The sequence below is a fragment of the Acipenser ruthenus genome, chromosome 1 (assembly GCF_902713425.1).
Source record: "Acipenser ruthenus chromosome 1, fAciRut3.2 maternal haplotype, whole genome shotgun sequence".
Lineage (NCBI taxonomy): Eukaryota > Metazoa > Chordata > Actinopteri > Acipenseriformes > Acipenseridae > Acipenser > Acipenser ruthenus.
In genome coordinates this window covers 44,164,393-44,178,012 of record NC_081189.1, presented here as the reverse complement: position 1 = coordinate 44,178,012, position 13,620 = coordinate 44,164,393, and the positions used below count along the sequence as shown (strand labels likewise).

The window sequence follows — 13,620 nt, the reverse complement described above, 5'->3', positions numbered from 1 at the left end:
TGCCTCTACTGGAGTGTGCCATCCTGCTGTCAGCATTTCCGCTGACAGCATTGCCACTGTCAGCATTGCCACTGCCAGTATGGCAAGAGCATCATTTCCACTGCCCGGATTGCCCAGGCTGGAGAAGCCAGCCTGTGCACTGTCAGCATTTCTGCTGCCAGCGTTGCCATTAGCAGCGTTTCCGCCACTGGCAACATTGCCATGTATGCCTTCCTTCATGGCCCGGGACTATGAACAAAACTGTTGGGCTTTTAAACACAACAGAGAAGCACACACAATATATTATTGTAGGATAAGTAATACATAATAAATAAATAAAAATAAAAGAAAATAGGGATATATGTTATAATCCAAGGCTATCATTGTAGCATGGCCAGGATATCTTGAAACAAAACTCCCTCTCTACAGCAGTTACTGCATAACACCGTGTAACGATTTTTTTTTTTTTTTTTGGTTCCTGGGTAGTAAGTGTTATTTCCTAAATGCTTATGCCTCAAAAGTATAGAAAATGTCTATTATTCCCCACAAACTTTGCTTTTGTGACCAGGACAGTGATATTTTGAAATTTACCTATTTTCCAGAACATTCCAGATAGATTCAGTGCTGAGTAAACAGAGTAACTTCTAGAACTTTCCAGTAATATAAATAGTAGTATAAATACAGGGGCCTTAAGCCCACCAGTTCAGTTTAGTTCCAGCTGCCTAAGTGGATACATATCTGCATTTTTCTGAGATGGCATCAAGGTCATAGGAGACTTCAAAATGGTGGCATTCCTGATGGGTCTCCAAGGCGGTTTTACCAAGTTTCCCTGCTATCTTTGCCTTTGGGACAGTAGGGACACCAAGGCGCACTACCACAGGCGGGGCTGGCCACAGCGGACTGAGTTCTCTGTGGGGAGGAACAACGTCAAGTGGGAGCCACTGGTGGACCCCCGGAAGGTGCTGATGCCACCACTGCACATCAAATTGGGCCTTATGAAACAATTTGTCAGAGCTCTAGATAAGGAGTCGGCAGCCTTCAAGTACCTTCAAGACTTCTTCCCTAAGCTGTCTGAGGCAAAGGTCAAAGCCGGTGTCTTTGTCGGACCACAGATAAAGAAGATCCTGGAGTGCAATGAATTCCCCAAGAAGCTCACTAGTAAGGAGAAAGCGGCTTGGAACAGCTTTGTCGCAGTGGTTCGGGGCTTCCTGGGCAATCACAAGGCCGAAAACTATGTGGAGCTGGTTGAGACTCTGGTGAAGAACTACGGCACAATGAGCTGTAGGATGTCACTCAAAGTCCATATCCTTGATGCTCATCTTGATAAATTCAAGGAGAACATGGGAGCGTACTCGGAGGAGCAAGGCGAGCGCTTCCACCTGGATGTACTGGACTTTGAACGCCGCTACCAAGGACAGTATAACGAGAACATGATGGGAGACTACATTTGGGGGCTGATTCGTGAAAGTGATTTACAGTGTAATCGTAAATCTCGAAAAACTACTCACTTCTAAATCTTTTGTAGTCATTTATTGTATTACTTTAGTATAAATACATGTTAATTTGGATTCATATGTTGTGTGAACGAAAAGACACAAATTCGCCCGTTTTCTCATTGGAAATAGGTAAATTTCAAAATATCACTGTCCTGGTCACAAAAGCAAAGTTTGTGGGGAATAATAGCCATTTTCTATACTTTTGAGGCATAAGCAATTAGGAAATAACACTTACTACCCAGGAACAAAAATTGTGTTACATAGTGTAATGTAATAAGAATATAAGAACATAAGAAAGTTTACAAATGAGAGGAGGCCATTCAGCCCATCTTGCTCGTTTGGTTGTTAGTAGCTTATTGATCCCAGAATCTCATCAAGCAGCTTCTTGAAGGATACCAGGGTGTCAGCTTCAACAACATTACTGGGGAGTTGGTTCCAGACCCTCACAATTCTTTGTGTAAAAAAGTGCCTCCTATTTTCTGTTCTGCATGCCCCTTTATCTAATCTCCATTTGTGACCCCTGGTCCTTGTTTCTTTTTTCAGGTCAAAAAAGTCCCCTTGGTCGACATTGTCTATACCTTTTAGGATTTTGGATGTTTGACTCAGATCGCCGTGTAGTCTTCTTCTGTTCAAGACTGAATAGATTCAATTCTTTTAGCCTGTCTGCATACGACATGCCTTAAACCTGGGATAATTCTGGTTGCTCTTCTTTGCACTCTTTCTAGAGCAGCAATATCCATTTTGTAACGAGGTGACCAGAACTGAACACAATATTCTAGGTGAGGTCTTACTAATGCATTGTAGTTTTAACATTACTTCCCTTGATTTAAATTCAACACTTCTCACAATATATCCGAGCATCTTGTTGGCCTTTTTTGTAGCTTCCGCACATTGTCTAGATGAAGACATTTCTGAGTCAGCATAAACTCCTAGGTCTTTTTCATAGATTCCTGCTTCAATATTTCTTAATGCTTGTCATTTAAGGTTCAACTTAAGTGTTATATTACAGTACATGACTGAGTGATACTTGCAGAGTTTACAAAGCTTTCAGTATTTTCAGGTTCTTTGTTTATGGTGAATTGGTTATTTTTGTAAGGCTTATTTGTATTCATAAATGTTTTGTCTACCGATATGTATACATTTTAAAAGTCACTCAAATTGTCTCCATTTTTTAATGTTTACACCCAGCTGTGCATATGAGTACCTGCACTTTTTCGTTGAGAATTTCACCCCTGGGTGCAGTCATACTCCATTCTTTGATTGTGATAAGTATTATAAATCGCATATGAGAAATCAGCCAATCACAGAGCAGCTTTTCCAAACATTCCTATACCTCTTATATTGTGTATAAATGTCATCCCATGTATAGAATGATCTGAACGAAATTTTGTTGTACAGTACAGTATACTAAAACATAAGCCAATACAATGTTTCAGTTTTCAGGGTTTTCGTACAGCTGTTGGAAAGTCCAAGAAAATGTCTTTAGACTAATTAACAGAGAATGTACCCCAAAGGGAACTTACAAATTAAATTATTTTGTCCTAAAATATGGAAGGTTTTCCAGTGGGTCATTCCCTGCTATTTCCATGAGAGTTACACCAAAATCTAATCTCTATCTCAAATGTATCTGAGCTTTGAATGACATTGTGATCAATAACTGTGATCCAGCCCCACCCCCATCCCTTAACTTCTGAACCTTTGGTGATCCAATGCCTTTCTTAGAAAAGTGGAAATGGTTTTCTAAACTTTGCAAAGTAAACGTTTTAACATACAGTTATTGTTGAGGTATCTTTATTATGGGTCTTCTTTGGGCAGATTAAGTATTTGGTTGTCCAAAAGTGCTTCATGAATGTCCTGGACTGTCATATACTATAGGACCCTGAGTCTCCTTCACACTGCCTCCCTACAGTGCAGAACTTTGTGATTCTAGGTCTGTACAACAATTGGAAAAGTGCTTCACTATCTAAACTATTTTTGGGCACTTCGGCACTTAACGTACTATAGATGAATTAATATCAACCAAAAGCAATGTGCTAGGAAATACTTCATGATAAGAGACTATTCTAAATTGTTTTTGTCATTTTGGTGCCTTTGATGAGGGGGGACAGTACCCTTGAAGTGAGCTGAATGCTTTTATCTCAGTTTTTTTGTAAAGTTATTTCAGAATATTGTGTTAATTTCCTGTGCTTTGCGTTAGAAGCCTGCATTACAACGTGTGTGTCCGGTACAGTGCCAGCAAAGCTAGTGTTCAAAGAGCTACCTCTTCCTGCCATGCAGTATGTCAAGAATAGAGATGAAAAGATTTGGCAGGATGATTCAAGGAAAGTGGAATGATCCCCTTTTCCATTATTACTGTTTGATTTTGAGTATTGCCTTGTTACTGTGAAGTGAACAATATTCAGTAATCGGATCATAGAGACAAAAATAAATAAATCAGTCAACTTCAGCAAACATTTAATTTGTTTAATGCTATTAGACCATCATTAGTACTGTAATTAAGAACAGTAAAGCACTGTGTTGATGGATTTATGCTGCATTGTAACAAAATATCATACACACACATACAAGATTTAGTAGAGCTGTTAAACATACATGATAAAAGAGTATGATGTTGTCTGTAGTTAGAACAAACTAACTAGAGTTTTATAGCGCCTTCTACTAAAGCTAGGTTTGTTTTAAAGATGGAGGGGGAGCTTAAGTTGGCCAAGGTGTCCTTAGCTCACCGCAAAATACTGGAAATAAGCGACCACAGTGGTCTGGCCGGGCGCCTGCGGGCTTGCCTGTAAGCTGCCCAGAGCTGTGTTGTCCTCCGACACTGTAGCTCTGAGGTGGCTGCATGGTGGGCCTGCAGTGTGTAAAGAAGCGGTCGGCTGACGGCACACGCTTCGGAGGACAGCGTGTGTTCATCTTCGCCGCTCCCGAGTCAGCACGGAGGTGGTAGCAGTGAGCTGAACCTAAAAATAATTGGCTATTCCAAAAAATTATAAAAACAATTGGCGACTACTAAAAAAAAAAAAAAAAAAACACATAACAGTAATGGCCTTCGATGTTAGATTAGACAGAATATGGCATTTAGCCTAAAAATAAGACCCTACATGTTTTATACATTGTATTTTAACTATGCTATTAAATGCCTAAACAGGAGCATGATGCAAATTTGTTAAACCCAGGTGATCAAATCATCTTCTGAAGGTCACTGCTGTTTGTTTTTCAGCTGTATTTGGGAAAAATAAGTTTATCTTAATTACGAAATAAACCCTCAGTGCAAGGTCATGCCATCTTGAATTATTAAAGTCTAGTACAGTAGATATAGAACACAAGTTTCATTTGTCAATTTATGAACAGTGTGCAAATTATATTTTCAGTGCAAGGACCTGTTATTTACATGACCACATGTCAGAAACTTTAAATGCTTTCTTTCACATTTTGAAAATAGAGAGACCTATACAACACAGAGTTCATGAATGATACATTAGGCAAAATACTGGAAATAAAGAACTTTTCAGCAATTGTTTTTCATAGCAGCCAAATCCCCTGCTTAGTGAGATGGAACATTCCGTCTTCAACACGTCTTCCTTTTTAATCTTATTAATGTACTCTGCTACTTATCCTGAGAAACTGTATTGGCAAGGCAGTGAAAGGACTGTTCTCACAGCTCTGCAATATTCTGTGGCCCTTTGCATTTCCTGGCAGTATGTGTGAAAATCAGCTAAAAATGAAAACAGTTGTTGTGGGTAAGTGATATGTAACTTCTCAAAATCTATAGATCTATAAATCTATAATCTATCAGTAGCTACAAAAGATGTATTATTTAACAAAACTCCTAATATTTGGTCATCAAGCAGTAGTATCTTTGATATAACACAAAGTAATAAATCCTTTCTTCAAAAGTGTGTAGCTTCAATAAACAAACTGAACAATTTAAAGATACTTTTAAATAGTTAGTGTGTTCTATGCAAAAATACAATTAGTGTATTAAAGTTATATAATTGAATAAGAATGCGTAAGACAACACTGAAAAGTATCCCAAATAAAAAGCAGTTTTTAAATCCATCCAGTTACTAAAAATAAAAATTATAAAACCAAGTCATTTCAATTTAAAATGATGCTGGGCAAATATCTGAATATTCAAACACACATTTATATAAGTATCTAGCCACCTACCTGTACCTTTATTGTATTTCCTGGCTGATGATAGGCTGCAAGGTACTTTGGGGATGTACAGGGTTTTGTAATCGAGATATGTTATTACTGTAATGCATTGCTGTTTATTATACACTATTTTCAGCTTGTAAAAAACTAAAGAATATTCCAATATCCATCCAAATTCTGGAAGAAAATCCTAACATGTGACGACATGAATGTTTCTCCCAGTATTGGGAAATCTAAGCAATAATAAAGAAAAGAGGATTTAGGCCAGTACAAGATGATGTCACTGTATTCACTTGTTTGCATTTAAAAAGGACAAACATGTCTGTTACTACTATTTGAATAAAGTTTGCTCCAAAAAAGTTGAACCCAGAGATGATTTGTTGCTGAATAGTGGTTGTGGCCACTGCGGCACATCTGTTATAAAATATATTATTATTATAAATATGTATGGACAATATTCAGAATATCGGAAAGTGCTTTTGAAATTGTTTAAAAGCTTCCTGATAACAGCAGTACATGTTGCTTTTTGAGACACTTTCATACATGTACTGTGCACAGAACTGGGCCCTGTACACAGAAATAAAACAACCAAGTGTCCTTAATTAAATAATTATATTTTGTGTGAAAATAGCTGCTATACCTAAATAAAACATATAAATAACTGGCCAAACAAAATATGTATTTATCTCACTTAAAAGAGCAGTCACACATTCAGTATTTGTACATCTTGGGGTGTATGAATCCTGACAGGCTTACATGAATAATAAGTAAAAGCAGTTTGAGATTAATTGCAGAATGCTGGCTCTGCTAAGCCTTATTCAAGTATAGCAAAGCATATGTAGTAAAGAATGTAGGATTAGAGATGTAATCTCTTTATTGTAGGTGTGCAGTATCAGCAGAATGATACGGAGCCTCTGGGCACTTTCAAACATTATTTCAAGCAGACATACAGACGTGCTCAAATTTGTTGGTACCCTTACAGCTCATTGAAATAATGCTTCATTCCTCCTGAAAAGTGATGAAATTAAAAGCTATTTTATCATGTATACTTGCATGCCTTTGGTATGTCATAGAATAAAGCAAAGAAGCTGTGAAAAGAGATGAGTTATTGCTTATTCTACAAAGATATTCTAAAATGGCGTGGACACATTTGTTGGTACCCCTTAGCAAAGATAATAAATAATTGGATTATAGTGATATTTCAAACTAATTAGTTTCTTTAATTAGTATCACACATGTCTCCAATCTTGTAATCAGTCATTCAGCCTATCTAAATGGAGAAAAGTAGTCACTGTGCTGTTTGGTATCATTGTGTGCACCACACTGAACATGGACCAGAGAAAGCAAAGGAGAGAGTTGTCTGAGGAGATCAGAAAGAAAATAATAGACAAGCATGGTAAAGGTAAAGGCTGCAAGACCATCTCCAAGCAGCTTGATGTTCCTGTGACAACAGTTGCAAATATTATTAAGAAGTTTAAGGTCCATGGAACTGTAGCCAACCTCCCTGGGCGCGGCCGCAAGAGGAAAATCGACCCCAGAGTGAACAGAAGGATAGTGCGAATGGTAGAAAAAGAACCAAGGATAACTGCCAAAGAGATACAAGCTGAACTCCAAGGTGAAGGTACGTCAGTTTCTGAACGCATCATCCGTCGCTTTTTGAGCAAAAGTGGGCTCCATGGAAGAAGACCCAGGACGACTCCACTTTTGACAGAAAAACATAAAAAAGCCAGACTGAAATTTGCTAAAATGCATATTGACAAGCCACAATCCTTCTGGGAGAATGTCCTTTGGACAGATGAGTCAAAACTGGAGCCATTTGGCAAGTCACATCAGCTCTATGTTCACAGACGAAAAAATGAAGCTTTCAAAGAAAAGAACACCATACTTACAGTGAAACATGGAGGAGGCTCGGTTATGTTTTGGGGCTGCTTTGCTGCGCCTGGCACAGGGTGCCTTGAATCTGTGCAGGGCAGAATGAAATCTCAAGACTATCAAGGCATTCTGGAGCGAAACGTACTGCCCAGTGTCAGAAAGCTCTGTCTCAGTCGCAGGTCATGGGTCCTCCAACAGGATAATGACCCAAAACACACAGCTAAAAGCACCCAAGAATGGAGAAGAACAAAACATTGGACTATTCTGAAGTGGCCTTCTATGAGTCCTGATCTGAATCCTATCGAACATCTATGGAAAGAGCTGAAACTTGCAGTCTGGAGAAGGCACCCATCAAACCTGAGACAGCTGGAGCAGTTTGCTCAGGAAGAGTGGGCCAAACTACCTGTTAACAGGTGCAGAAGTCTCATTGAGAGCTACAGAAAACATTTGATTGCAGTGATTGCCTCTAAAGGTTGTGCAACAAAATATTAGGTTAGCAGTCCCATCATTTTTGTCCATGCCATTTTCATTTGTTTTATTATTTACAATATTATGTTGAACAAAAAATCAAAAGCAAAGTCTGATTTCTATTAAATATGGAATAAACAATGGTGGATGCCAATTACTTTTGTCAGTTTCAAGTTATTTCAGAGAAAATTGTGCATTCTTCGTTTTTTGTGGAGGGGTACCAACAGATTTGAGCACGTCTGTACAAACACAAATCCTAATATTAAATGATGTATAAAGTATTCAAAAGTACTTTCCTCATGCTAGTTAACTTGGTACTTAATTGTAGATTTGATGATAGCATGAGGAATTGTGGGATGAGACAGTGAAACCAAGTCCTTCAATTGTTTTTTCTGTCTTAGTCGTGTCCAGACTAGCAGTGGTTCCCAACCTTTTCTCTGCTGCGGCACACCTTGATATATCTTTTTTTTTGAGGCACACCACCCTATTTTCTCCAACTGAACTCGCCCTCTAATAAAAGCTTCTACGTTTTAAACCTCCTAAAAACAATTCAAGCCACCCTCAAAAGAATTTCTTATCAGTTTAAGCCTTTTACAGTGAACGCCTTTCAATGCCCCAGGCTACAAGTCGGAGCAATAGGTAATATTTTGCCTAGATACCTTTGTAATACAATTTTCAAATTTATCCCGTATGTAAGATTTAAATGTTTCGAAATCCAATTGCCCAGCATTTTTGGATTTTGAATTATAAATTGCAGAAAAGCTAATTATATAACAGTCTTGCATTTCTCAGTGTAAAAGTTGGTATTCTTGAACAAAAGAAGTTACCATTGAAATGTTCAACTGTTTGTTATTAATTAAGTAAAAAAAAGAAGTGAATATAAAAATTGCCAAAAAGTTTAATATTCATAAAAAAAAGTTAGAACTGGTGATTCATTTTGAGGATTCACTAGTAAAAGCAGAGACTTCAGAGCAAAATTCAAGAGTAATAAGTAAGCAATAAGGCACGACAGGGTGTGGGATATACTGACTTGGTGTTAACCGTCTGCCTGTGAAATTTCGCAGCACACCAGTTGGGAACCTCTTGACTAGAGTGTTCCTTAATGCAACTCAATGTTTTGAAGCTCTAAAACAGATCTATAAAAGTAAAGTAAAGGGTTTTTTGTTTGTTTGTTTGTTTTTTACTGTAAACTGAAGCTAAGCAGTTTAAGATGTATTTATCCATCTCAATCAAATAATATATAAAATGCTAAAAAGACACTGTAAGTAAGTCATTTGAACTGAAAATCTTTATTAATGTCTTCGTGTGGTTTACAGAGTGACATTATACGGCATGAAGACAGGACTTCTCATCAAAACTTTGACTAAAAGTTGACTATGCTTATGAAGTTTAAAACCCCAGCTTTGCTCTAATAAACAAGTTCACAACAGATACAGTATATCGTTTCAGCTCACAAGAGAGCAGGATTTCTCCCCATTGTGACTGTATAGGAGGCTGTGTGGTCCAGTGGTTAAAGAAACGGGCTTGTAACCAGGAGGTCCCCGGTTCAAATCCTACCTGAGCCAGTGACTCATTGTGTGACCCTGAGCAAGTCACTTAACCTCCTTGTGCTCCGTCTTTCGGGTGAGACGTAATTGTAAGTGACTCTGCAGCTGATGCATAGTTCACACGCCCTAGTCTCTGTAAGTCGCCTTGGATAAAGGCGTCTGCTAAATAAACAAATAATAATAAAAACTAATAATAATAATAATAATAATAATAAATGTCATTGCTGATTCTAAAGCTGTACCTTTTACATGCTGTACTTGCATTGTGTTCAGTCAGGTAACATCCAATCCCTTTGGATTATTATTTATTATTATTTATGTCTTAGCAGACACCCTTATCCAGGGCGACTTACAGTTGTTACACAAAGCATCACATTACAAAATATCAGAATACAAAATATCACATTACAGATAGAGCAGTTATAAAATACAGTAAAATCAGTAGTAGGAGCAAATTCAGATGAGAGAAAATAAAAAAAAAATACTGTAAATAATTACGTTTGAGAGTGATTATGACTAAGAGCAGTTAAACTTAAAAAATATTTGGTTATAAGAGTTAATTATAACTTCTGTGGATGATAGAGGAAAGCATGATGGAAATAGAATATTGATTTATTGACATTTTTATTACCCACATTTTTAATAGGAAGAGGAGTAAAAAAAAAATGTGTTTTTGCTTATAACCTTAGGACAGGTAAAGAAAGGACGAGGTGTAGCCATATTCAGTAAGCCCTTATTTGGAAACACTGCCAAAAATTGAATTGAATTTCAGCAACCATGGAACTAGAAGATAACACAAATCATTAAGTGCAACTCTTAGACTCTAGAGTCCACCTCTGTATCATTAGCCAATATGAATATTGTCTCAGCACTGGGAGAGTTTACACACACAAACAGTAATATAGGCAGGCACTTCTTGAAGCAAAATTAGTCTCAAAGAAAGACTATCTCATGAGAAAGTATCTCATGAGTAACAATTGTTATTAAAATCAATTCATGACTGGTGTCTTATCACTGGTGCTTGTGCCTGATGAGATGTACACTTTAGGAGCTCTGGTTCAATTCAACTGAAGCATTAAAACCCAAAGTACATAAATTATAAATTATTATCAGGAGTTATAATGCCACACTGATGGTTTAAATTGCCATTATGACCTTTATAAATGTTTACCGTGGTCATTTTGCAGTTTTCCCATACTTTTCCTATGGTTATACTATGCAGTGTAACTCGATGTACATTATAGTATTAATATAATAAATATACATTTTGTTTAATCAAACCTTCTTGCAAAAATACAAACATTCAATTTATTTTTCCAATCAATATATATTTTCTTTCTTTTTTCAGATAGAAGAGTTAGCTTCAGTTACTGTTTAAAATGTGTTAGTGCCACATCATTTGAAATGTCACCATCTGGTGTACAGTCAGGATGTAATGTAGTATCAGGTACTGGTGCCTGGGGCATTTTCCAATAGAACCGACTGCACCATATTTACTGTTGGTCATGTTTGTTTTTTTTTGTTTTTTTTTTATATTCTTTACCGTAACTATCTGGACTTTGCAGTGCTTACCTATGTTCAATAAGCTTGAACTCATTATGTGTTCTTTTAATTCCATTAATTAAAGGGATCCAGGCTGTTGTTGTGTGCATACTGTTCCTAATTCACTGCAATCATGCCTGCCATCTTTATATCTCAACATCTCAGAAGACATTTGAGATGCAGACTTCATTATTGCATGGTAATATAGAGGCATTGGATTACTAAATGAACCAGCAGCCTTGATCTCAGACCTAATAGGGAGACCAGATTGCAGTCATGTGACATTTTTGGTTTCTGAATAAGCAGCCTGAGAATGATGTGTAGTTTTGTATTGCCTCTGTCAAGTCTGATTTATCATTGTCATTCCAAAGAAATTAACATTTATATTTATTTCCTCTCTGTAGTATTCTGAAGTAACATTCATGTGACTCTATTTAGTTTCATGACATTTGTTGTTAGAACCTGAATGAACAATTCAAGGAAGTTTGAAAGCTTGATGTATGTATTTATATTTTCTTTGCAGCACAAATTGAAGTGATACCATGCAAAATCTGTGGAGATAAATCCTCTGGAATTCATTACGGTGTTATCACATGTGAAGGCTGTAAGGTAGGTTATTTTTGATTAATTAATTGTAAAGGATAAGCAATTACAACCACACATGCATATATACACTATACATTTAACCTAGCTTGCTGGCCCAACTCTGCCAAGGGGCTGTTTTACAGTGGGATCCTTAGGAGCACAAACATGTACCAATAATTGTCATTCCAAATAATCTAAAGTTATTCACAAAGATATTCTGGTGTTTTATGTGTCTGAAGGACCTTTATATTCCACTTATTATTATTATTATTATTATTTATTTCTTAGCAGACGCCCTTATCCAGGGCGACTAACAATTGTTACAAGATATCACATTATTTTTACATACAGTTAACCATTTATACAGTTGGGTTTTTACTGGAGCAATCTAGGTAAAGTACCTTGCTCAAGGTTACAGCAGCAGTGTCCCCCACCTGGGATTGAACCCACGACCCTCTGGTCAAGAGTCCAGAGCCCTAACCTCTACTCCACACTACTACTTAAAGAAAGGAAGCAATTCAAACATAATAGTTGTGAAATAATTTGCTACAGATTTTTCAAAAATAAAATGAAAAGAAATACTGATTTTATTTTTTTATTTTTTTTTTTTTTTTTATTTGTCAATAATAAAATAATTCAATTACATATTGAGGTTATTTTTTTAATGACAAAACATCCATCAATGAGGGAATGTTTTGCATCAAATGTAACATGCAAAGATATATGCATTATATATACATTTGAAATAATGATCCGAATGTGCAGCAGTTAACATTTATTATACAATCATATAGATATATTCTGCTACTCGTCTGGGGGATGTAGTCCAGGAGGGGTGTGGCAAAGTGGTTAACAGTGTACAGGTGCAGGAGTGCTGCGGTGATCAATAAACAGACAGACGACGATAATCCAGGTGCAATGGTGTTTTATTTGTACAAACCAAAGTCTGATGACAAAAGGCAGTAAATAATAACATTGAGAAACATGTTTAACATTGAGAGACACGGCTTAGTCCCGAAATAATAATAGTCCAGATCTTTAACACCCACACGTAAAACACAAAACACAATCACAAGTCCACAGTGCGTACTTTAGTGCTCATGGTGCAAATACAGTTTATTGTGAACAATAGAACAGTGTAGTCCGGATAAGTGCATGACACACTGTCAAAATGAAAACATTACAAATTTAGTATTGGGTATGACCTCCCTGAGCACTAACACAATCCTGGCAGCATTGACTAATACACCTGATCAGACACTCTTCCTGTGCAGCTGCAGCCAGCTAGCGAAGGTTGGCTGGTCACGGTTGTCTCCTGTGGATGGCACAGATGTTCTGTTGGACTCAGGTCAGGAGAAAAAGCTGGCCACGGCAAGACCTCGACATTGTTTGCTTGAAGTTGTATAATTGTAATCCTAGCACTGTGTGGTCTGGAAAATCGACACTTCCGGATTGGCTTGCAGGAACGGAAACACTGTTGCCTCAAGGACTTTGTCAATGTATCATTGAGCAGTAAGGTTGCCCTCAATCTGCAGCAAAGGCACACTTCCACCGCCCCACCAGTTGGCTTGAACAACGCAATAATGGTCCACTTCAGGGCAACATTATTTCAGTCATGTGGCTACTGGCTGCATTTACGAGCAGACTTTTATGCATTTTAAACAGCATATGTGGAACAGATTTCAAGAACTGTACTGCATTTTGAAATCACATTGTTATTCTCAATATAGATCATAGTTTTATCTACCCAGTGAACAGTTCAAAGCCATGGCTTTAAAAAAAAAAAAAAATAGGCAAGGTGTTTTTTTTTAATCCATGGCCTCCTGTATGTAACAACAGCTTCTGGCTGAGTAAAAAGGAAATAATATTTGACCCTGTTTGGTACCCTTATTAGTCATTTGCTACCAAGTGCAGGCAATACCTCTGGTAGAGAATGTTTGAAGCTTTCGCACTGAAAGCCAGGCGTTACAAACTGTACT

The 13,620-nt window shown here is 37.3% G+C and overlaps 1 protein-coding gene across 4 annotated transcripts in view; it reads left to right on the top strand.

Moving 5' to 3' along the window:
* Positions 1-13,620, top strand: part of rorb (RAR-related orphan receptor B) — an 80,316-nt gene that overhangs the window by 43,436 nt on the left and 23,260 nt on the right. For 2 of the 4 annotated variants that reach the window (XM_059025587.1, XM_059025580.1), the window contains exons 1-2: positions 5,102-5,209; positions 11,580-11,665. In XM_059025587.1, coding sequence (XP_058881570.1) covers positions 5,170-5,209; positions 11,580-11,665 — 126 coding nt within the window. In that variant the 5' untranslated portion in view covers positions 5,102-5,169. Of the gene's footprint in view, positions 1-5,101; positions 5,210-11,579; positions 11,666-13,620 lie in introns of those variants that run through there. The other 2 variants (XM_034034159.3, XM_059025596.1) reach the window with 1 other exon arrangement.